Genomic DNA, 26094 nt, shown 5'->3' with positions numbered 1-26094 from the left:
AAAGGCAACCACCCTCCTTGCAACCCCTTCATTGTTTCACACGTTTATTTGAACGTCATGCGGCCTTTAAAAACCCCACAGTCCAGTTTATTAAGGCGAGGTTTGGGGTGAGGGTGGACGAGTAACAGGCCCAAGGGAGGAAGAGCGATGCTGCGGATGTGGTGGTGGAGATCCAATAGCGTTACGCAGGTCGTAAGGAAGCTATAGTGGTGCTTCTCTCTGCAAATAGATCAGGTGGTGTTCCTGGGAAGATGGAGTTGGGGTGTGGTGGTCCTGAAACCCAGAAGTTTCCATTTTCTATCATTTGAGCGACTCATGTCGATGGATCTATTGTAATTACGCTGGTTGTGTTTTGCTTCTTTAAAGCTTTCTGCTCCACTGATCCTTTCTTTTGACCTTCTTTGCCCGACAGCTTATGCCACCGATACTCCATCTTGGCGGAGAGGCTTATCGAGGTGCCACAAACGACGGCACAGATAGTTGCTTTGGATGATTTTGTGCAGATATCTAGCGACGTGACAGTACCGCAAATGAAGATCGAGATGGCTGATGGTTCACATCGACTTGCCTTTCTGCTTGAAAATGCCTCAATACCCGGTGACTTTTACCGACTGCGTGTTTGATACCAATACCTGCCGTTGCACTTTTCTTTCGTCATACCTCTCTGATACTTCATTGAAAGTGGCGGGAATTTGTGATTTGCTCATTCTATAACATTCACCAACGACTCGCGCAAGTAAAGAGGTCATCAGATTTAATGTTTATTATATACCTCTGTGTATAGTAATGGGTACAAAAGTATGAGTCCATTTAAATCAATGCCAAACTTAAATCAATGCACGATTTCAAAGAGTGATTTCTCATAATATTGATTATATTTATATTCTTTTATTTACCATAGTTATTATTGACTGAACAGGATAAACTAGAACGGCACTCAGTCGAGAGCGTACCTCCATCAGGCTGAACAGTTTAGGTTTTGTACCCCACTGATAGGCCAGATCTGGATCCAGACCTGAACCAAAATCTAATCACTTTGTTCTTGTCACCACCCCAACTCATCCACCAAGTTTTGTCATAATTATTCCATAACTTTTTGAGATATTGTGCTCGATATCGTTTTTTGCCCCATTGCTCAATGGTGAAGAATCCCTTAAAAATTTCTCAGATCCGGATCAGATCTTCACCAGAATCTAATTAAATCATCCTTGTCACACACCCAACCTGTCCACCAAATTTCGTCCGAATATGTCCATAACCTTTTGATATATCCTGCTTACAGAGAAACAAATGCACAGGGTGAAAACATGACCACAATCTGTCTACCTGGGGTGGCAGATGTAATGAAGTGTCAATATATTTGAGTGAGAGATAAAATGTATGTGAGCAGTTTGATTATGGTCTGGAGTCCATTGCATAACTGTCAGGGAAAAAATGGACTCAAACATAAACCATAAACCAGGGTTGAGGCAGTTCACAAGACAAAAGGGGGTCACACTGATTGATGAAGTGTTACATGGAAGGGGGCCTGAGGTTCAATAGATAGAATGTGTTAAGAATAGCTTCGTCAATGTGCTTGAGTAGGTTAGAGTTCCACCTGTATTAAGGATCTGTCAGAGATAAGTGGGATGTAATATGTGCACTGAGAAGGTGGTGATTGAAATGTTAGAGAAGAATTGGGTAATGAGTATTGTATAGACCTTCTTTACAGGCGAGGCCAGTGGAGGACTTGTGGAAAAAAGGAGAAAGGCACTTGCATTGGAAATATCATGGGCTGTTTTGGTCAAACACACCATATAGGCGAGCAGTGTAGGGTGCTTTTGGGTCGAGTACCCCTCCCCATCTTAGAACAAAACACAACCTATTTTTTCTTCAAGGGGGATGTCTGGGGAGTTAGAAAATCATGGTTGTGAATATGAAAGCATTGCACATCACTCCGAGAATCACATTTACATATATATATAATAGGTGCTGATGTCGATGCCGAGAGCCGATTTGACATGACAGGTTTTTTGCCTCTATAGGCATCAATATTGATGCTATATGCACAAATGTGGTATTAAAATGTGCAGGAAGATAAGACACACTCAATAAAATAGGATTGAGGCTTAACAAATAACTTTTATTGGATAGAAATGACAAAATGTTGAAATTAAATGCTGCAAATTCACTTCGGTTTCATCGATAAAGTGGGACAGATACATTGTAATTTCAGAAATATTAGCTTCATAGTCATAAAGTTTATGTTCAAATTTCCCCTGTTCATTTGTGTATATCACATTATTAAGCAAAATGTTAATATCGATGATACTGGTAATTATATTGTCTAAATCTAACGTCACCCCCCTAATATTTTACCAACATCCAGAAATCGCAGTAGTATATACATGTCATTCTGATGATGCTCCTCTGTGGAACAGTACGGCTGCCATGGCATGAGTAGTTGACTTTCCATCCAAAGTTGCTTCATTTTGGTCAAAGTTATCAATGGCGCCGTCGATGATAGGATAATCATCAATGACCCTCAGGTTTTGGAGTCTTTTGGGTATGTAAACATCCTCTGATCTACTTGTCTGATCAATGGCAGCAGATGTGAGGAAACGCCGTACTTCGTCGTATGATACACAGTGACCCAGTGAATGAAGTAAGTCAATGATGTTCTTACTTCCAAATTCGTGATGTACTTTTAAGGCTAGGTCCAGGGTTTTTGCTGTGTACACATTTTAGTTCTGTGATATTATGTCATGACATATGGCGATCGTTTTCAGGTTGCTCTTTGAAACACCCTCGTTGATACAGCTAGTTATATTCGTGTATGACTTCTCACTGAAGCACCACTGAATGAAGTCATACATAGCATCTGGAATGAATTTGGCATACTGCTCAATGTTTGTGTCTTCAGCTGGTGCATAGACACCAGTTGCATGCTTGATGTCAGCCATGTGCTTCCTCAGTATGCCAGCAGCAGTGTGCAAGATAGGGTTTTCATTCACTGGTTCTGCTTGTGCTGTAGAAACCAGTTCTTCATAGTCATCATCATCGTTTGCATCTTGCAGAGCAGTGGCCTTTTTTTAGTGCATCACCCAAGGTCACAGAAGAGGAGCACACGATGTCAGTACAACATAATGTAACACATTGTTAATCGGTTAATCGTGAACGATTGGTTAATCGTTCCTTCAATTTCCAGGCGGTGTACTGCTGCGCATTACAGGCACCCAATTCAACTAAATAGTTGATGAACTGTGCTTTCAAACTGGCAAGGGTTGTCACAGTCTTTTTTTTGGAGAAGACAGCTTGGTCCAAATGAATTTTAAGTTCATCAAAGGCTACATCGTGTAATGTAACTGCTGCTGACTATCCTGACTTGTTTTGCGCAGCAGCTATGTTGAGGTCTGTTATATAATGTCCATAGCATAATTTGTGGTATTTGGCATCATAGGCAAACAAATCTGAATACAAGAGCATTCACATATGAATGGTGTCGTCTTTTCTTTTGTGGGCCGCTGCAAGAACCTTTTCTCTGGTGGTCTGTCCGATGCCTGTGGAAATTTGTGTAAGCTTTTTTATATTTGAAGTGTTCCGTTTGCCACAAATGAAACAATCATTCCTGATGTCAAACCCGCTTGTTTCACTTCTCATGAGCCTTGAAGGTTCCGTAGAGATGGACTCCGACGTACACGGTTGTTGTTCAGTATCGGTAGATTGGCATTCAGGCAAATTTGACTTTTTTTTTTTTTTTTTTTTTTTTTTTTTTGTATACAAGATCGAGGCTCGTGAAAGAGCGAACATTAATCACACAGAAAGACAAACCGACACATAAAACATATAACATAGGGAGCGGTAGACAAGATGGGGAGAGAGGGGGAAGGACACAAACACAACATTTGAGAGCAGGGACCGAGAGACATGGAGACATCGAGAGATCTGAGAGAGGGCGAGGGCTTTGGGGGGGGGGGGGGCGTGGGAAGGGGGCAAGGGGAGAGGTATAAAACATATGGACACTGCCAGGACTTCCAGGAAAGAAGTTGGAATTTCAAACAAGGTGGATCTGGGGTGAATTAGCGGGGGTAGAAAAGATCAAGGTTTTGGATGGGGGAAGATAAGAGATGGTGGTGAACAGCTGTTTTAAAGACCTGGAGGGAGGAGTGGGATTGAAGGGAGTGAGGGAGTTTGTTCCAGAGGCGGGAGAAAAGAGGAATGAAAGAGTGAAGGTGAGCGGAGAGCCGAGATTTCGGCAGTTTAACCATCAGAGGGTTGCTGGCAGATCTTGTGCGACCTGTAGGAATATTTGGGGGGCAGAGCACAGAGAGAGCTGGGGGTGCAAGGCCGGAGAGGAGTCGGTAGAAGACAGAAAGACCACCTACCTGCCTGCGGTGAGTGAGTGAAAGGCCCTCAGAGATAGCTTCATCGCGGGAGATTCCAATAATTCTGAAAGCTTTGGTTTCAACAGCGTGAAGCCGAGCTAGGTGTGAGGCAAGAGCACCGGCCCATAGGGGAGAACAGTATTCCATTGAGCTGCGGATGAAAGCCTTGTATGTGGTGAGGAGCTCAGGTGTGCCGAGGAAGGACTTCGCACGACGGAGGATGCCCAGTCGGCGACTGGCTTTGGAGGCCAGCTTGGAAATGTGGTTTTCCCAAGAAAGATCATGGCAGATAGTGAGACCCAAAATCTTGAGCGACAGAACTTCTTGGAGAGGATTGTTGAGAAAGTAGATGGGAGGGTTGTCCAGTCGATCTTTTCGGAGAGACATAGTAAGAGTGTGAGATTTGTCAGGATTGAAAGACATGTTCCACTTGTTTGACCAGTCTGTGATTTTGTCCAGGTCTTCAGAGAGTGAGGAGGCAGCAGACTGCCGATCTGAGGGAAGAGGAATGGAGCGGCAGAGAGTGGAGTCATCAGCAAAGAGATAGAGAGGATTTTCGAGAGAGTCAGAGAGATCATTGATGAAGACCAGAAAAAGCACGGGGCCCAGAACACTGCCTTGGGGAACTCCAGCCTGAACAGGAAGAGGAGATGAGAGAAACCCATTCAGGGCCACACGTTGACGACGACTAGAGAGGAAGTCCGCCAGCCATGCGTGGAGATTTCCATGGATACCAAAGGAGGAGAGTTTGGTGAGCAGAGCGGGGTGCCAGACCGTGTCGACTTGCTGGTGTAATTGGCACGACATGATTTATGGAAAGCCACTTTCAGATTCAGGCTTAAAATCTCTTGTTGCAAAGGCCAGAGTGCTTCATAAACATCATCTTGTCTCAGCTTACTTGCTTTTAGAATTGCATTCAAGCCATCAGCAGTGGGTTCTTAACCACATGGTCCTCTTTTCGGGTCAAGAGTTTTGGAGCATATGGAGCAATGGTCCGTATCGATTTTTCGACGTTTCACAGCTAGTGCTTCCAAATCCATGGTAGAAGGTTTGTGATGACCATTGTCAGAAAAGTCCATCTGGAAAGAAATATAGCAAACCAATTGTGCATTTTATGACTAAAGCATGACAGTTTCAGCATATAATCTACATACCCCAATGAAGGTTTAAGTCAACAGATTTTCAGTATTTTGCCTTAGTTTTCTTATTTCCCCCTTAAAACATGCCATTTTTTTTAGTTATACATGTTCTTGGTACTCTTATGCATAATATTGCTACATTATTTCATTTAGAAAAAGTTTATATCTTTCAAAATCTTACCTTTTTCCTTGACCTCAGAGTTTTGTTTGTCCACATGGAGACAGTTGAAAGCTGAGAGGATTGTGTCATCAGTCACATGACATAAGGGGATGTCCTGAAGTTATTTATAGCTTTTACTTTCAAGTACCTGTAACTCTTTAAATAATGGTCAGACAGTTTAGGTATGTATTAGGCACTAATAGGAAATCAAATATGGGGAATCATTTGCCACCATCAGATTTGACCTTGGAACAAGGGATCAAGGTCAAACTGTCAATGGAGCATGCAATGCTGGGGTCAATGACCTCTCAAGGTCACCACAGGTCAGAAACAAATTGCCTCCATGTCTGAAATAAAACCTTGGGGTATGTAGATTATATGCTGAAACTGCCATGCACATAAAATGCACAATACCTTCCATATATGACCTTATCTGCCCCACTACTTGATGTTTTGGCGGTATTGCGATTTGTGAATTTCAATAAAATATTAGGGGGTGACATTTGATTTTGACAGTATAATTATCAGTATTATTGATATTAACATTTTGGTTAATAATGTTAAATACACGAATGAACAGGGGAAATTTGAACATAAACTTTATGACTATGAAGCTAATATTTCTGAAATTACAATGTATTTGTCCCCATTTTATCGATGAAACCGAACTGAATTTGTCGCATTTAATTTCAACATTTTGTCTTTTCTACCCAATAAAAGTTATTTGTTAAGCCTTATTCCTATTTTATTGATTGTGTCTTATCTTCCTGCACATTTTAATACCATATTTGTGCATATAGCATCAATATTGACGCCTATGAAGGCAAAAAACCTGTTACGTCAAATCGGCTCTTGGCGTCAACATCAGCACCTATTATATATATATATGTAAATGTGATTCTCGGAGTGATGTGCAATGCTTTCATATTCACAACCATGATTTTCTAACTCCCCAGACATCCCCCTTGAAGAAAAAATAGGTTGTTTTTTGTTCTAAGATGGGGAGGGGTTCGACCCATTTTAAGGCCCCTTTTGAGATTTCACCATTAGCCTAATACCATAGTTGTGTAGTGAGCTATGGAGCCCTAGAGAGGGGTGGGAGGCCAATGAGAGGGACACACTGTCCCGATACATGACCATGAACCAGTCAAATGTCATGGATTCCTTAAATATCCTATGCCTTAGTCTTAGGGCTCAGTCAGACACACAACGTGAGATAGACATAGTGTGAAGGACAAGGATGAGTTCCCCCGCAGTTCTGGCAGCTCAGACCAGAGAATTCCCCATGCCGGTGCCACTGTGTCTGGTCTGGAGGAGATGAGAGTGGCTCTGGCATGGGCGGAGGCGTGAATCTGGCTGTAACGAAGGGTCGAGGAACGCTTTTCCAATGCTGATTCTGGGTGACTCCTCCATTTCCCTCTGTGGACCTGCCTTTATGGCCTCCGGCCCATGCGTCAAGGATGACGCTTCACACCCCTTCCATCTCACTCACCATTGGACACTACTCCGAGCGACCCCTCCGTGACCTCCCACCCCAAAGCTCTGAAACATCACGGCCTGGTTGATGATGTTTGTTGCCTAGATTTGTTCCAATTTGTGCCTTGCGAAATGCTTAAAAGCATGCAATTGACAGATTACAGACAGAATAACAATTTAACAAATGGGTCAAAAGGTTTGGTAATTTTGACATTGTGACATACACAGACATTGGGATGGGTTGACATCATGTAACTCGACTTAAAAGCGACACGTAATCAAATATCACAATTAATTCCTTCACACTTATGCTAGCTATTCACTTCAAGGAAATAACTGCTCCATTCTATGTACCATTAACCCCTAGGAGGAATTTCCACAACAATATTTATGGTGTTACACTGTAAATAAGAATAAAAGTATTTTCACTATGTACATCATACAAGATACTTATTAGATTAATACAATGTATTGTGATTATGTATGCTGATATAAATGTGTTTTTTATCTTTAACACACAGTCCCTGTACACAAGGGAGACTTCGATCGTTTATCTCGATATTAACGCGGATTTCCTGAGCAACCACATTCCTGCAGCTAGTCTCCAAGGTCTGCCGTGATGCAAGGTTTAGAGCGAGACCCTCCCCGTCCACCACCCCAAACACCTCCCACCGCCTCTGTGCTCTGAAATTTCACAGCTTAACTCTGCCCTCTGCCTCTGGGCTCCAAGGTCAAACTCTGCCCACCGGTTCTGGGCTCCAAGGCCAAACTCCGCCCACCGCTTCTGGGTTCCAAGGCCAAACTCCGCCCACCGCTTCTGGGCTCCAAGGCCAAACTCCGCCCACCGCTTCTGGGCTCCAAGGCCAAACTCCGCCCACCGCTTCTGGCCCCTAATGATGCTGAGGAAACGTGTACCTGTCACTAACTCTCACTAACGCTAACTATAACCGAAACCCAAACCATAACAGCTTGGTTTGTCTTTACTGAAGGCCTTTTGTCTTCACTAGCAGAACACTTTCTGGAACTGTTTTTCCAAGTAACTGTTTGTATAAGTTCAAGTTTTCAGGATGTAAGTTTCCACAAAATCTTAAAATGTCATTGCACCCAAACACGTGGTCAAGTGTTATGGCCACCATTTTGTCTGCGGGGGGGGGGGGGGGGAGGATGGGGAGCTGGATGGGGATGGGGCAGGACACATGTCGTTTGTATGGAATTGTTTAATGTTTGGTGTTGTGGCGGACACAAGCAAGAGGACACGAATTCAACGCACCAGCAGGTGGCGCGAACGTCCAGGCGGGGAACTGGAAGGCATGCCCCGCCTATCGACCGATCGGCCACGCCCGGGGACTAGGCGTGGCCCCGGCACATATATGCGGGCTCCAAGCTCGAGCCCGCCCAGTGCTACAGTTTGAGCTTTCCTAATAAAGACTCTCTTGGTTATCCAACACGTTGTGGCCTACCTTTTTGGCAAGCAAGTTGTGTGCGTAGCACCGCACTTCACTGGTGACCCCGATTCGTTCAGCCGTTGCTGTCCACCGAACGCGCCATGGCCAACAACGCCGTCACGGTAAAACCCCCGGAGTTTTGGGAAGCACAGGCCGATGTGTGGTTCGTGCCGGCCGAGGCACAATTTCAGCTTCGAGGCATAACAGCGGATGAGACCCGTTACTACCACGTGGTCGCCTCCCTCAGGCCCGGCACTGCCGCCCGAGTCATGTCCATCCTGCGGCACCCGCCGGTTGACCACAAGTACGGGGTGCTCAAACGTCTCCTCATCGCCACGTTCGGCCTCACGGAGATCGAACGGGCCGACTGCCTCCTGGACCTTCCCGAACTCGGCGACACACGACCATCCGTGCGGATGGATCATATGCTGTCGTTGCTGGGTGACCAAGCCCCGGATTTCTTATTTTGGGCGCTTTTCCTATGCCAGCTACCCGCACAGGTACGCCTCGCGCTGGCCGGTTCAAAAATAAAAGAACCCCGCGCCCTGGCTACAGAGGCCGACAAGTTCTTCGCGGCTTGCGACACGCGGTCGGGTTACGGTGCGGCCGTCGTGGATCCCGAGGCTGATGCTGCTGCGTCCCTCGTGGCCGCCGCCGCGCTCCGCCCACCACCACCACCACCGAGAAAACCGCGGCCGCCGAAGCCCCCACCGCCGCAAGCCTGGTGCTCTTACCACGCCAGGTTCGGCCACAAGGCTAGGAAGTGTTGCCCGCCGTGCTCGTTTGACAAGTCGGGAAACTACCAAGCCGGCGCTCAGTAGCGGCCCTGAGCGTTGGCCATTCCGGCAGCCTCCTCTTTATCACGGACACCTTCTCCGGGTGCCGTTTCCTCTGCGATACAGGAGCGCAGGTAAGCGTCATCCCAGCCTACACGTCCGACAAGCGAACCGCGGGCCGGGGCCCCGCGTTGCTTGCCGCCAACGGTACACCCATCCACATGTTCGGGAAGCGCTGCCTCTCCCTGCGGTTCGGAGGGCAACGCTTTCAATGGTCGTTCGTGACCGCCAGCGTGCCGATGGCATTGCTCGGTGCGGACTTCCTATGTGCGAATGGGTTGTTGGTCAACGTAAAGCACAAACGGCTCGTCCAGGCAGAAACCTTTAGCTCGCTCGCTTGTTTGCAGAGCAGCTCGTTGAGCGGCTCACTGAGCGGCTCACTGAGCGCTTGCCAAGCGGCTTGCTGGAGGGTTCCGTCCCGGCGAGTTTAGTTTGCACGCTTCCGGCAGCGGACGACTTTACCCGCCTCCTCGCTAGTTTCCCGGCCCTCACGCGGCCCACCTTTTCAGCGGTGGCCGTGAAACATGGGGTGGAGCATCACATCCCCACGGTCGGGCCGCCAGTCTATGCCCGGGCACGCCGAATCGAGCCCACGAAGCTCGCCGTGGCGAAAACGGAGTTCGCCACGCTGGAGCGGCTGGGGATCGTACGGCACTCCAACAGCGCTTGGGCTTCCCCGCTTCACATCGTGCCGAAGCCCGGCGGGGGATGGCGGCCGTGCGGGGACTACCGCCGGCTCAACGATGCCACCACCCCCGACCGTTACCCGGTCCTGCACATTCAGGACTTTTCTGCCCGGTTGGCCAACACGACCGTGTTTTCGAAGGTGGACCTCATCCGGGGCTACCATCAGGTCCCCGTCCAACCGTTCGACGTCCCGAAGACGGCCGTCATCACTCCTTTCGGCCTCTTCAAATTTCTGAGGATGCCCTTCGGGTTGAAGAATGCGGCTCAGGCGTTCCAGCGGCTTATGGATAGCGTCTTGTGCGACTTACCTTTTCTGTTCGTCTACTTGGACGACATCCTAGTCGTGAGCGCGTCCCGGGAAGACCACCTGCTCCACCTCCGCACGCTGTTCAAACACCTGGGCCATGGGCCTGGGCCTGGGCCGTCTCCCTCGGCCATGGCCTAATCATCAACCCTGCCAAGTGCCGTTCGGTGTAACCACCATCGACTTCTTGGGGCACCGCATCACCAAGCACGGGGCCGTCCCGCTACCGGCCAAGGTGGAGGCGGTCAGGGATTTCCCGCGGCCACGCACGGTCAAGGGGCTCCAGGAGTTCCTGGGCATGGTGAACTTTTACCACCGCTTCGTGCCCCACGTCGCCCAGCTCCTCCGCCCCTTGCACGAGGCCCTCCGGGGCAAGCCGGGCAAAGGTGACATCGCATGGTCGGAGCCGATGGCCGCGGCATTCACAGGCGCAAAGCTGACTCTGGCCGACGCCACCATGCTGGTGCACCCGGCGCTCGACGCACCGATCGCCCTCACCACCGACGCGTCGGATTACGCGTTGCACGAGCAATGGGTGCGTGGTGCTTGGAAACCGCTGGCGTTTTTCAGCCGGCAGCTTCGCCCGCACGAACGCCGGTACAGCACCTTTGACCGTGAGTTGCTCGGACTCCACCTGGCGGTCCGACACTTCCGCCATCTGCTGGAGGGCCGCCCGTTCACGGCCTTCGTTGACCACAAGCCCCTTGTGTTCGCGATGGCCAAGGTCGCCGAGCCATGGTCGGCACGGCACGGCAGCAGCGCCACCTCTCTGCCGTGTCCAAGTACACGACGGACATCCGTCACGTGGCGGGTAAGGACAACTCGGTGGCGGATTGCCTTTCCCGGTCTGCCATGCACGCGGTCCACCTCGGGGTCGACTATGCCCGGATGGCGGAGGCCCAGACCGCCGACCCCGGCGTCCCGGCCTTGCGGACCGCTGTTACGGGCCTCCGCGTCACCGAGGTGCCGTTCGACGTCGCGGGCACGGCCCTCCTATGCGACGTCTCCCTCGGCCGGCCTCGCCCCATCGTGCCAGCTGGCTGGCAGCGCTCGGTGTTCGACGCCATCCATGGCCTGTCCCACCCTGGCGCGAGGGCATCCCAGAAACTCGTCGGGGCAAAGTTCGTCTGGCATGGCCTCCGGAAGGACGTCCGCGACTGGGCCAGGACGTGCCTCGCGTGCCAGCGTGCAAAGGTCCACCGCCACACTCAGGCACCGTTGGCCCCGTTCACGGTGCCCGAGCGGCGGTTCGACCACGTGCACGTCGACTTGGTGGGACCTCTGCCCCCCTCGCGAGGGTTCACCCACATCCTCACCATGATCGACCGCACCACACGGTGGCCGGAGGCCGTCCCATTGGCGGCGACGTCTGCGGCTGAGGTGGCGCAAGCCTTTATCGCCACTTGGGTTGCCCGGTTCGGTGCCCCCTCGGACATCTCGTCCAACCGCGGCCCCCAGGTCACCTCGGAGCTCTGGGCCGCGGTGGCGCAAGGGCTCGGGGTGAAACTACACCGCACCACGGCCTACCACCCCCAGGCCAATGGCCTGTGCGAGCGCTTTCATCGCTCCATGAAGGCCGCGCTCCGGGCCAGCCTCTGCGACGGCGGCTGGGTCGACAGACTCCCCTGGGTCCTGCTGGGCCTCAGGACGGCGCCCAAGGACGACCTGCACGCGTCCTCGGCGGAGCTGGTCTTCGGGCAACCACTGCGGGTACGGGGCGAATTTATCCCCGACTCCACGGCTCCTTGGTCCGCGGCACAACAGCGCTCCGCCCTTCAGGGGACCGCCCGGAGGTTCGCCCCGGTGCCAACGGCACACCACGGTTGCCCGCCTTCCCACGTCGCCCCGGAGCTTCGTTCGGCCGAGTACGTGTTCATCCGGCACGACGCCCACCGGGCACCGCTACGGCCCCCGTACGACGGGCCCTTCCGCGTGTTGGAGACCGGGGACAAATTTTTCACGGTCGACATCGGCGGTGCCCCGGATCGCATTTCCGTGGACCGCCTCAAGCCGGCCCACCTCGATCCGGACCACCCCCCGCCAGCGGCTCTGCCTCCGCGTCGAGCCCGCCCCCCGGTGGTCGGACCCCCGGCACCCCCGCCAGCAGCTCTTCCTCTGCGTCGAGGCCGCCCCCCGGTGGTCGGACCCCCGGCACCCCCCAGCCCCGCCACCCCCCAGACCCATCGCCAGGGGGCGTTTCGGCCGGGTCATCCGGCTTCCCCGCAAACTCACCCTTCAGGTGCGCGGGAATTCTGGGGGGGGGGGGGGGGGGGCGCGTGTGGCGGACACAAGCAAGAGGACACAAATTCAACGCACCAGCAGGTGGCGCGAACGTCCAGGCGGGGAACTGGAAGGCATGCCCCGCCTATCGACCGATCGGCCACGCCCGGGGACTAGGCGTGGCCCCGGCACATATATGCGGGCTCCAAGCTCGAGCCCGCCCAGTGCTACAGTTTGAGCTTTCCGAATAAAGACTCTCTTGGTTATCCAACGCGTTGTGGCCTACCTTTTTGGCAAGCAAGTTGTGTGCGTAGCACCGCACTTCAGTGTATTATTTTCTTTATAAAGAAGTTCTCCTTAACTGATCTGTGCCACCAATGATGAGTAACTTGTTGATCTGTGCTGATGAGTGGCATGCAGTTGATGACGTCAAGCTGAATTCACTGACATTCCATTGGCCCAAGTACATCGAATCGCTGTTCATGAAGACAGACAAGCAACTATGCTTGTGGCACAAGCGGGCAGAGGAAGAGCTGAAAAACAAGTACGTCTTCACATTCTTCCCATTTCACTTGAATTGTTCACAATATTATTCATCAACTTCATCTCGGGGGTTTTCTTTTGTCATAACCTTGTGTGGTGCAGAATACTTCTGTATAGTGATTACTGTTCATCGAAAATGGAAGTGGGAGATGTCGGGGGATGGGGGTGAGTGGGTAGGGGTAAGCTTCAACGATCTAAACAACTGGCTGGCAATTGGGCAGGTTAATTAATTAATTAAGCGCTGCTTAATGAATGCTGAACGGAGTACAAGGGTGCAGGTTTGAGCCCTAAGGATAATCTTTTAGAGGTAAAGAGAAGAGTAAAGAGGTGGTGGGAGCTGGGTTGTGAGATGGGGGTGGGGGGCGGGAGGGGAATCTCATGATCAGTGACAGAATCAGGGGACGTAGCTTGGGAGTCGTCATGAGTATAGTTTAAGACAGTATATCCAGAAGGGGTAGTTGAGTAGTTCACACAAAAGATAATTTATGTCTGAGATGGCACCTCCCATCAGGAGGCTGCCTCAGCAGAGAAACACCTTCCAGCAGTGATGAGATTGCCTCACGTAAGAAAGACCTTTCGTCACTCACCATGACCTTCCAGCAGAAAATGGTATCGGCAGGGACAGTAGATCAGTTTTATATATAATTGGATCTCTACCTGTAAGCAATGGGGATTTTGGGATACATGGATTCAGGTAGATATGGATCAAAGGTGGACTGTAATTTAATTTGGTGATATGTGGCCTTGTGATATTGATTTTCTGAGTTGTTAGATTTGGCTAGTGTATTTATATTGTTACAGACGTGGCTTGGATGTTATTTACCGAGCGGTTTTATGGTATGACCACGTCTGCACAAGTTACCCGATTGTGCCCGAACGTTGACTAGTCGCGCGATGCTGGCTCAATAAGAAAAAGAAGACACCCGGCTGGATTACAATAACACAATACGACACCAGGGGTTCAGTTCTCAAGACCTCCGGAGGAGGTTATATTAAGGCGGAAGGTTAGATTACAACTACAAGAGGGACAGCATAGAAAGACAAGCACTTAGACACACTCTTATATTAACCCCAACAGACGACAGATAAACGGGACAAAATGCTGACTCACACGGGGATTGATGGCAAGGAAAGGCAGGCAGTCGATGGCTCAAGGTGCACTCTTGGCTCAAGGCAGAATCGACTCGGTCCGGTCCAGAGATGCAGGGAGGTCACAGCGCTCGGAAGGCGACGTTCTTTCTCCAAGCTGAGGCGCATCTGTTTCAGCGCTCGCAGGTCCTTCCTTCCTTCTCCAGCTGGGGGCGCATCTGACGTCACATCCGGCGCGGGGCCACGTATATCCGGCGGGGAGTGACACGCCCTCGGCTCGTTAGCTCCGCCCCAGATGGAATCGGCACGTTGCTTCTCATTGGGTGCGTGGGGGGGTTACTGGCTCCGCCCCTGACGAGGAGCTGACAGCCAGCCCCTTCGGGGTAACGCCGTGGAGCGCATGGTCATGGCGGGTAACCGAGCCGGTGTGAGGACGCACACTCCCCGCCCCTCTGTTGTTGTAATCGTAGTTGTAGTTGTAATTGTTGTTGTAGTTGTTGTTATTGTTGTTGTTTGGGGAAGAAGATGGGAGGAGGTATGGGAAAGGTCCTAAACTCACTACTGATGCCATATAATCACATTCTGGTGCAACGAAGAGTCATAATTAATGGAAACGAGGCCTTAACTGACATAGATTAAGAATAACTAGGAAGATGTCCGAAAGTTGTCTACGTGTGGTGCGGTGGACCTGGGCACGACATTTAATGGGGGAATAAGGGGAAGGTCGGCTCTACTGATTGTTGTTTACATGCAATGGGACTAGGGAATGGGGGATTGGGGAAAGTTGGGGAGTATTGGAGAAAATAGGGGAATATTTACAAGCGGATATGGAGGCCAAATTCCATATTCGCAACATTGCACCCTTCTCTACCCTCGGGGCGTCCCGACCCGATAAATTTTTACCTACTTTAGTGTGGCACGCAATGTAGTTCCCTCTACTATTAACTCTACCCTGAGTGCGACAGTTTTACAGATATTCACAAATGAGTAAATATGTCCCCCTGCGACGTTGCACCCTTCTCCTCACAGAAACACACCCACAGGATAACCGAATCCGGAAAGAATCCTCAAACTAAACATACAGCCGGTAGGGAGCATTATTTACAAGACTACGCTGCTATTTACACTACGATCCAGGACCTGTTTTTGGAGGAACACATGCAGATGTTATGCATAGAGAGAGCGCGCTTGCCAACATCGATACACCAACCCACGAGTGCTCTGTGGCCGACGGCCTTTAATAACGTGCAGAGCACCCTTCCCGAGCATCAACAGCACCACCCCACCACCAATCGGTGCAGTCACCATTGTTCATTGGAATAAAAATAAATTCGACAACCCCTAACCCTGCAGGTGTCTCTTGCTCTTCTTGTGGTGCACTTGGTGGTGTTAACTATTAGTGGTTCACCTGTATGGCATAGGTGCCACGTTGATCCATAGGTCCATCCCCGGGTGGTGCTTGGCCGCAAACGAACTGCGGTCCATTGTGGGTGGCCACAAACATTGCGGTCCATATGGTGTATCGATCCCGGCAGCAAACAGCGAAAGTGCAGGCCCACAACTGCGCAGCCAGCACCTCTCTCTCCTCTCTCTCTACCCCAAAGCCAGATCCTCGGAGGTGGGAGACAAAAGAAGAAACAAGTGAGTAAGGTGGTAAGGGCGCAAAAGTGCACGCAATGTAAGGTGATGCACACTGGGGGCACATGGGAACCAGGTGAGACAGGTACGTTCCTATCGTACGCCCCCCCCCACCAGGTAACCTACATGGCCCCTCCCTTACCCCTTACTGTATCCACAAAACACAACACTACCCATAAACATCTACTTTACAAATCAACAAACATCCCTACTGTCTTCCCTGTTCCTCCCATAAACCAAATTCGTCTTCTCTCCCTCCTAACCAATCAAATTTGCCATTTTCAACTGCACATCAAAATTTGCCATTACCAATTCATCATCAGTCCCTCCTAGGGAGGGAGAGATGGAATCACCCCAATGTCTCATCCACGTCGTGATGCGTCTCACAAATCCAACAGCAATTCATCTCCTGCAACAAAACAAAGAAAACACAGGTGTGGAGTCATCATCATCACCACAGGTAAGTGGCTGCGTATGGTGCGACAGGTTCTTCAATCCTAACTATTTCCTAAATGACTTTAACAACTTTACACTACCCGGGGTCTTCCTCCGGCCAAACCATTGGCCCTCTTACACTATGGGTTCTAAAAACCAATTCCCATTGGCCAAACTGTGGTGCTCTTCAATTTGGGGTCTCACTCCCCCGATTCATCTCCCGGTGCCCTCGCACAATTTCTGGGCTGCGGCGTGTACCTCTCCCAGTGGGTCTACCCACCTGCACACCTCCACCACTGCAGTTGCCTCCGAGCTTACCTGCTCCTTACCCTAACCTAACTACCTGGGGAAGGCCCTCTGGCACTCTCCCCACTCGGTGCCCTCTCTGGCACTGGGCTGCCCGATCCACACCCGGGATCCTCAGGCACCCACTCACAACTACCGGCTCCCAGAGCCCACCTGCGGCCTCACCTGGCCGACATCCTCACAGTGGTGGAGTGCCCAACCAACTACACACACTAACAGGCTACACGCCCAGCCATTTCCACAACACTAATGCACCCATTCACAACACCATTCTGCAACCGCACCACAAATGCCAATATCCAACCACAATTTACCTGCACCCTCTACCTAACACTTACACTACCCGCCCCGGGTACTCGTGAAAGGGGGTCCACTCTTCCCCCATCCACACCTTCGCACCATGCACACCACTCCGTACCACTTACTCCAACTCTCTCCACACACCTGTACTTGCACACCTGTGCTCTCACACTTGGTGCCACCTGCACCCTTCTCTCCCCAAGCGCATTCGCGCTGATCCACACACTCACTACTCATACACTGCTCCACACACCTGTCCAATTGCACACCTGTGCAATCACACCTGTTCAATTCTCACACACACACGGCATCATCTCAGCTAACTACTCCCCTCTGAACTTGCGCTTCCCAGTCGTCCCTTTAAACTATTGCGCTCCCTCGTCATTATCATCCATACTAATCTACCTGCGTCCCCACTACAGGTATCAGTCACTAACTAAACTTAACGTTACCTACTGTCATCTTCGCTAGATCCCTACACACAATATCCTAACCCACCCGGGCTAGTTTTCACTGCCATACACCCCATAAGCTATAGCTCCTTTGCCCCCCACATGGGAAGGATGGTGGATTTGCCATCCCACCACATCGGGGGTCCCTCACTACCAATTTTGCACATCAAATTTCAATAAATCAAAAATTTGCCAATCACTACCCATCATCTGCCAATCACTACTGCCAATCCCTTGCCAATCATCAAATTTTGTTTTTCTCTAATTTTGGGTCCAAAACACTAACCTCATCACCCAGTCGACTCACTAATACCTCTCGGTGCGCCAATCCCTGTCCAAAGCCCGGCTTCGTAAAGCCAAGCAATGGATGCTGGTTGTTTTGTGCCAGCGGCTGGATGCGTCCGGCACTCGGTGCAGGGACGGGGGCTTACCCGGGCCGAGATCCCACGCATCACCTCGGCGTGGAGCCATCCAATGTCCCGATCTCGACCTGCCGGCACGTCTCAACAAAACGTGGTCGCCATAACGACCCTTCCTATCGGGCTGCCAGCTCCGCCTAGTGGAGCCTGGACGCGGCCGTTCAAAGCGAGGCCCGGCACGCACCGAGGGCCTGCTTCGGCTAAAAGTCGCTCTAACCTCTAACCCGTGTAACGTCGATGCTTCACCTGGACGCTTACACCCCGCAGCCCGTTCCTTGCTCACACATCCAGCTGTGCCCATGCTCCTCGTACCCTTCCTTACACACCCAGGTACACCCATTCCACTCACAGCCTTGGTCACACACCTGACCACCGAACACTTTGGCACACATTCGTTGCTCGCACACCTCACCAATACACCGCTTCGCGCCCCCTCCTCGGTCACCTCCTCTGTGACAATCACAGGTGTGCCCTCATTCGCACACCCAACCATGTGCCTCACCACCAACTCCAGCGTGCATTCCCACTCACGCTCTACCATTCCAGGTGTGCATCCTTCCATCCCAGGTGTACATCCTCGCTCACCTGTCACAACCAACTCACTCTCCTTGTCACTCTCAATACTCTCACCACCACTCTTGACAACGCACTCACCCTTACTCTTGACAGCGCACTCTTTCCTCGTGCACCTGTCCGTCACACACCTTTCTCGCGCACACTCTCCCGTTACACCCTCTGTAACACTCACCACAGGTGGACACTCTTCCTTACTTCTGACAGCGCACTCTTTCCTCATGCACCTGTCCGTCACACACCTTTCTCGCGCACACTCTCCCGTCACACCCTCTGTAACACTCACCACACCACGCTTCCATGTGCTCCCTCGCACACGCGCTACGACCGACTCACTCTCGCCAGCACCCTCACTCCTTGGCACGCACTTTTTCCTCACACACCCCAGAGTCGGACTTTCTCGCACACCTCCTCTTTCGCACACCAGACCTGTCGCACACTTCACCAACGGCCTCTCACGAACACCCGGGTCTATCTCGACCCCCAAGCTTCTTAAATCCCCTGGCGCATCATACGCACGACCATATTGGTCACCACTTACACCGGGTCCTCTTCCTCTTCGCTTCTCCTCCATCACCTGCGAATCCCTCATCCGGTTAATGAGCACATCATCACGATCCAAACACAGACTTTGGACCAATTCTTTTATCTCCTCTTTTATCTCTTTCTTATCCCCTCTCCGTCGCTTCTTAATTTCACTCATCCCTTCTTCCACTTCTTCTAATTTGTGCTTCACCTCTTTTATTCCCCGGTACGTCTCCTCAAGCTCGTCCTCCAAGGCTACCTTGACCGTTTCCAGGTGCGTCCTCACCTGCCGGTCCTTCGTCTCCATTACCTCTATCACCTCGTCCAACCTCGTTGTCAGTCCCTCACGTACCATCTGACATTCCCTCTTCGTCGCTATCAAGTCGTTTTTTATGTCGTTTTGTGTCGCTTTTAAACCTCCTAATACCGCAGTGTTCCTTTGAACCTGCTCCACTAACTCCGTTTGTCCCACCGTCAGCTGCTCCACCTCCTGCGTCAGGTCCTCTATGCCCCCTTGTAACTTTACAGTCCCCTTTCTCACCTCCTTCTCCATGTGCTCCTTACAGTGCCTCACCTCCTCGCGCACTCCTCCGACCTCCTCACTCACACCTCTTCTGATCTCTTCTCCCATCACTTGCATCTCCTGCCCAGATGCCACCCTCATCTGCTCCATTTCCTCCCTGTGAGCATCCAGTTTGGCTTCTACCCCCATTCTGACCCCCTCTATCTGCTGCCCCATTTGGTTAACTTCCCTTTCCGCTTGGTCCCTCATGTCCCTCAATTTGCCTTCCATACTGTTTTCTAACCCCTCTAACCCTTTTTGCATCCCTTCCATTTGATTCTCTTGAGCGGCCATTCTGTTTTCTACCCCCGTTAACCCATGTTTTACTTCTTTTATCCCGTTGTCTAACCCCTCACCGGTACCCCTCGCTTCGTCCCTCATTACCCCCATTTGGCCCTCTAATCGCTCACTATTAACCCTCATTTGCTCACTCTGAGCATCCATCCGGTTCCCCATTTGTTCCCTATCAGCCCTCATTCCCATCATTATTCTGCTTTCCATTTCTTCATTATTCTTGTCCATAAGGGCCTTCATTTGCATAAAAAACAAGTTCAAATCCACCGGGGGCGCTGCCACGGTCGCTGGCGCGGTGATGAGCGAGGCGCCATTTTGCGCGCCCGCTTCTTCGTGCGTGACGGCGCTATTTTGCGAACCTGCCGCCCTCACTGCTTCGCTCTCCTCCTGTCCCTCATTTTGGTCCTGGATCGACCCTACCTCTCTCTCCTCTACCGGACCCCAGCTGTCTTGATCCGCCATAGCGCGACTTTCAAAATTCGGTTTTTATTTTTTTATTTTCGTAAAACAAATTCAAATTTCGCCGTTATAATTTCGCGCGGGAAACGCGCTCCAAATCGATTCTAACTGTTACAAATTTGGGCCTAATAAATTTAGTCCCGGGTTCGAATTCCACTCCTCGACACCAATTGTTACAGACGTGGCTTGGATGTTATTTACCGAGCGGTTTTATGGTATGACCACGTCTGCACAAGTTACCCGATTGTGCCCGAACGTTGACTAGTCGCGCGATGCTGGCTCAATAAGAAAAAGAAGACACCCGGCTGGATTACAATAACACAATACGACACCAGGGGTTCAGTTCTCAAGACCTCCGGAGGAGGTTATATTAAGGCGGAAGGTTAGATTACAACTACAAGAGGGACAGCATAGAAAGACAAGCACTTAGACACACTCTTATATTAACCCCAACAGACGACAGATAAACGGGACAAAATGCTGACTCACACGGGGATTGATGGCAAGGAAAGGCAGGCAGTCGATGGCTCAAGGTGCACTCTTGGCTCAAGGCAGAATCGACTCGGTCCGGTCCAGAGATGCAGGGAGGTCACAGCGCTCGGAAGGCGACGTTCTTTCTCCAAGCTGAGGCGCATCTGTTTCAGCGCTCGCAGGTCCTTCCTTCCTTCTCCAGCTGGGGGCGCATCTGACGTCACATCCGGCGCGGGGCCACGTATATCCGGCGGGGAGTGACACGCCCTCGGCTCGTTAGCTCCGCCCCAGATGGAATCGGCACGTTGCTTCTCATTGGGTGCGTGGGGGGGTTACTGGCTCCGCCCCTGACGAGGAGCTGACAGCCAGCCCCTTCGGGGTAACGCCGTGGAGCGCATGGTCATGGCGGGTAACCGAGCCGGTGTGAGGACGCACACTCCCCGCCCCTCTGTTGTTGTAATCGTAGTTGTAGTTGTAATTGTTGTTGTAGTTGTTGTTATTGTTGTTGTTTGGGGAAGAAGATGGGAGGAGGTATGGGAAAGGTCCTAAACTCACTACTGATGCCATATAATCACATTCTGGTGCAACGAAGAGTCATAATTAATGGAAACGAGGCCTTAACTGACATAGATTAAGAATAACTAGGAAGATGTCCGAAAGTTGTCTACGTGTGGTGCGGTGGACCTGGGCACGACATTTAATGGGGGAATAAGGGGAAGGTCGGCTCTACTGATTGTTGTTTACATGCAATGGGACTAGGGAATGGGGGATTGGGGAAAGTTGGGGAGTATTGGAGAAAATAGGGGAATATTTACAAGCGGATATGGAGGCCAAATTCCATATTCGCAACAATATTAATGAAACCCTCACATAGTCCTCCCCCCATTAAAATGTCCACATGTGATTGTTGGCGTCCTGCCTGTGATGTACCTCCTGATCCCTGCCCTTGCGGAGCGGCTGTGGTTGGTGTTGTGGAAGGTGAATGGGCTATTGGGTTGGTGGCTTGTGGAGGGTGAATGGGTTATTGGGTTGGTGGCTTGTGGAGGGTGAATGGGTTATTGGGTTGGTGGAGGGTGAATGGGTTATTGGGTTGGTGGCTTGTGGAGGGTGAATGGGTTATTGGGTTGGTGGCTTGTGGAGGGTGAATGGGTTATTGGGTTGGTGGCTTGTGGAGGGTGAATGGGTTATTGGGTTGGTGGCTTGTGGAGGGTGAATGGGTTATTGGGTTGGTGGCTTGTGGAGGGTGAATGGGTTATTGGGTTGGTGGCTTGTGGAGGGTGAATGGGTTATTGGGTTGGTGGCTTGTGGAGGGTGAATGGGTTATTGGGTTGGTGGCTTGTGGAGGGTGAATGGGTTATTGGGTTGGTGGCTTGTGGAGGGTGAATGGGTTATTGGGTTGGTGGCTTGTGGAGGGTGAATGGGTTATTGGGTTGGTGGCTTGTGGAGGGTGAATGTGTTATTGGGTTGGTGGCTTGTGGAGGGTGAATGGGTTATTGGGTTGGTGGCTTGTGGAGGGGTGAATGGGTTATTGGGTTGGTGGCTTGTGGAGGGTGAATGTGTTATTGGGTTGGTGGCTTGTGGAGGGTGAATGGGTTATTGGGTTGGTGGCTTGTGGAGGGTGAATGGGTTATTGGGTTGGTGGCTTGTGGAGGGTGAATGGGTTATTGGGTTGGTGGCTTGTGGAGGGTGAATGTGTTATTGGGTTGGTGGCTTGTGGAAGGTGAATGGGTTATTGGGTTGGTGGCTTGTGGAGGGTGAATGGGTTATTGGGTTGGTGGCTTGTGGAGGGTGAATGGATGTGGCACAGGAATGATGGGCCTGTTGGCCCCCTCCTGTGTGAAATATCCCTCGTATTTCTTTGTGTTGAGCAAAGAAGAAGAGGAAGCCTTCCCCATATCAATTCCAAATTTTTATGCTTCCCTTACCGGCTCCCTATCTATGCTTGACTTGATCATGTCCAAATTTTCCACCAACCTCTTGAGTTATTCCTCAACTCTCCATGGCACCATCCGATTGTGTTCTGTGAAAGTGTTACCTTTCCAAGTGGTCTTCCATGTCCCACCGACGCACTCCTCCCCTACTCCACCCGCACCTACCCCCCCCCCACCCCCCACCTCTATCCATCTCTTGTCTCAACTCACCCCCACCCCCAAGTATCATATTTTGCGACATTGTTCTATGTTCAGTCATGACCATTAATAAATATCTCGAGCAACACTGGTTGTTGTGTGGCTGACAGAATCCAAGAGTTTGAGAAAAAGCTCCTGGAAGATGGCAAAGTCGTGGAGAGCTTCCGGAAGAAAGAGAAGCTTAATATGGATGAGATGAGACACAATGTGGACATGCTGGAAGAGGTGGGCTCCAACCTCAATGCTGCTCTGGATGAGCTAGAGGTCAGTTGTGAACCTAAAAGAGATATTTCCAACTAGTGTGGTCATCATGTGGTAGTGTTTCATGGTAAAAGTCCGATGTGGTTGGTGGTTGTTTTCCAGGCAATTAACAAGGAGGAAGAGCTGATGAAATGGGAGTGTAGCAAGTTCCCGATGCTACAGGAAATAATCTCGACCAAGGCACCTTATGAACAACTTTGGTGCACTGCCCTGGCCTTCCAGCAGAAATCTGAGAAGTGGCTTGCAGGTTTGCCCTCTGACCTACTCTCAGACAAGTCACATGATATGATCCCTTAAAATGTATACTATTAGTGTGAGCAGTTGGGAAATGTATGTTTAATCATGAGATGGGCTGGAGGAAAGACATCTGCCCTTTACTTCCTGGTCGCTTGTTCACTTCCTGAATAATGTTGTACCATCTATCACATCGATACACACTCTGCACCTCCCTACCACCATTTTCATTACACTAGGCCCATACCCTATTCGGGTGTCATCCATTGGACTCAATTGTGTCTCTCTTTCTATGGTGAGGCAGCCTCCTCACCTCTGTTGTGAAGTGGAGAGAAGATCAGTGTCCCCCGGGGAAGTCCCGCACATGGAACAAACCTGACATGCAATTTTTTTTATATACAGAGTCAAGGATTGTGGAAGAGCTAGTACATTGAACAAGATGGATACAGAGGGAAACACCCCAAGAGGGAAATACTGGAAATCTGGAAGAAGGAGGGCTTGGGGTTGGTTAGAGTGGAGGGTGCTGGCATGGGGATTAACGAGAATAGAAAAGGTCATGGTTTGGATTGGGCATGATCTGAGATTGTGGTGAACATCTGCTGTCTTGAAGACCTGGAGGGAAGAATGAGATTGGAGAGGATGTGGGAGGTGATCCTGGAATTAGGTAGTTTTCACCAGAAGGGGTGTGATGGTGGACCATGTGAACCCTGCAGAAACCTGGGGGAAAAATCATGAAAAGCCCAAAGGGTGCAAGACCAGAAAGGAGACAGATGGTGGAAGACAAAGAGACTACCTTTGAGTCGGAAGACAAAGAGTCGGTAGTATATATATATATATATATATACAGTCACATGAAAAGGTAAGTACACCCCATGTAAAGTTTTGACTTTTTCAACATATTTCAACATACAGCTATTTGATCTTCATTTCAACAATATTGAGAGATAAAGGTGATATAATATAACAAATATCATGAAACATTTACATTTTGTAGTCCATTGTATAATTTAAAATAAACATAAATGCAAATTTCGTATGTGGAAAAAGTAAGTACAACCCTACATTTATCACTACTTCAAATACCTAAAATTAGAATCAGGTGCACCAGCTCAGGTGCAAATGATTAGAACATCGTTAGAGAGGATCTTGGAGAACCTGTCTTATTTAAACTTCAGACATTTAGTTTGGTTTGCTCTTTGTTGTTGAAGTGTGCGGCGTCACCATGCCTAGATCAAAAGAGCTCTCTGGGGCCTTCAGAAAGAAGGTTATAGATGCATACGAGTCTGGAGAAGGGATTTAAAAAGATCTCCAAACAATTTGAAATAAATCCTTCGACTGTCCAGAAGATCATCTACAAGTGGAGAAGATTCCAAACAACTGCCAACTTGTTCAGGCCAGGCCGCCACAGCAAGTTCAGTCCGAGAGCAGACACGCAAGATGCGGAAAGAAGGTCTCCCAAGAACCCCAGAATGTCATCACGGGACCTTCAGGTAGCTCTTGCCACTGTTGATGTCAAAGTGCACGAGGCTACCATTAGAAAGAGGCTGCACAAATTTTATCTACATGGGAGGTGTGCCAGGAGGAAACCTTTGCTGTCCAGAAAGAACATCAGGGCAAGACTTAAGTTTGCCAATGAACATCTAGGCAAAGACGCACTTCTGGAACAATGTGCTCTGGACAGATGAGTCAAACAACAACAACAAATAACATGCATTTTAAGGCCATTTTCCCTGCTAGAGCGGGGGTTAGCCTTGCGGTCCCCATGACAATCTTCTCCATTTTCGCCATATTTTCTGCATCTCCCCTTGTTAACCCCCTTGCCCCGCATTTCTTCTTCTACCATCTTTTAACCAAGTCTTTCTCGGTCTTCCCCCGCCCTCTTACTTCCTTCTGCATTCATTTCCATCACACTTCTCAACCAGTCACTTTTCATCCTTCCCTCAACACATGACCAAACCATCTCAACCTGTTTCTCTTCGGAGTTTACGTGGACATTACAGTGGACATTACATCGAGGGCAAATACAATAATTCTTGATGAGTCTGCGACGTGCACACCACTTAATAATGTCAGGTATTAGAGCCAAAGAAGTGATATTATGATTAATACCTGACATTATTAAGTGGTGTGCACGTCGCAGACTCATCAAGAATTATTGTATTTGCCCTCGATGTAATGTCCATTGTGGTTTTATTACTCGTGGTGATTTATCAGATGGGAAGACATGGTACTGCTCTACCTGTAAGACTCGACAAAGCATTCGTCAAGGCAGTTGGTTTGAAGGCAGCCACCTATCCAGTTTACGCCCATAAACTCCGACATTACAACCACCTATCCAGTTTACGCCCGTAAACTCCGACATTACAACCACCTGTCCAGTTTACGCCTCGTAAACTCCGACATTACCTAGGTTTTTTTTTCTTTCATCTTTAGATCCATATTTTTTTTCAGTGAGGAATATTATACACGGAATCTGAAACGGTGCAGAGCAGAGCGGCGCTGATTCACTCATTCGCGCTCATTGATGACGATCACGATCACGTGATGACGTGATCACGAATGATGTTCGTGACGCGATCACGTGATGTTCCTTGCCGCCATAAACTCACAGCAAGTAGCATAGATTTTAGCATGATTAGCATTTAGCATGATTTAGCATGATTTAGCATAGATAGTAGCATGTTTCACATAGATTTTTTTTCAGCGAGGAATATTATACACGGATTCTGACCGGTGGCAGAGCAGCGCGCGCTGATTCGCTCAGAGCGATCAC

General features: G+C 50.1%; 1 protein-coding gene across 1 annotated transcript in view; it reads left to right on the top strand.

The window, feature by feature from the left end:
- DNAH3 (dynein axonemal heavy chain 3) overlaps positions 1-26094 on the top strand; it is a 403897-nt gene that overhangs the window by 96629 nt on the left and 281174 nt on the right. The window contains exons 14-17 of the mRNA XM_078777885.1: positions 413-597; positions 13052-13175; positions 22937-23090; positions 23190-23334. Of these exons, the coding sequence (XP_078634011.1) occupies positions 413-597; positions 13052-13175; positions 22937-23090; positions 23190-23334 (608 nt within the window). The remainder of the gene's footprint in view (positions 1-412; positions 598-13051; positions 13176-22936; positions 23091-23189; positions 23335-26094) is intronic.

This window comes from Myxine glutinosa, chromosome 1 (assembly GCF_964187855.1).
Source record: "Myxine glutinosa chromosome 1, kmMyxGlut1.1, whole genome shotgun sequence".
In the NCBI taxonomy this organism is placed as follows: Eukaryota; Metazoa; Chordata; class Myxini; order Myxiniformes; family Myxinidae; genus Myxine; species Myxine glutinosa.
Note: the sequence above shows the minus strand (reverse complement) of the source record. Positions and strands in the feature narration are given on the sequence as shown.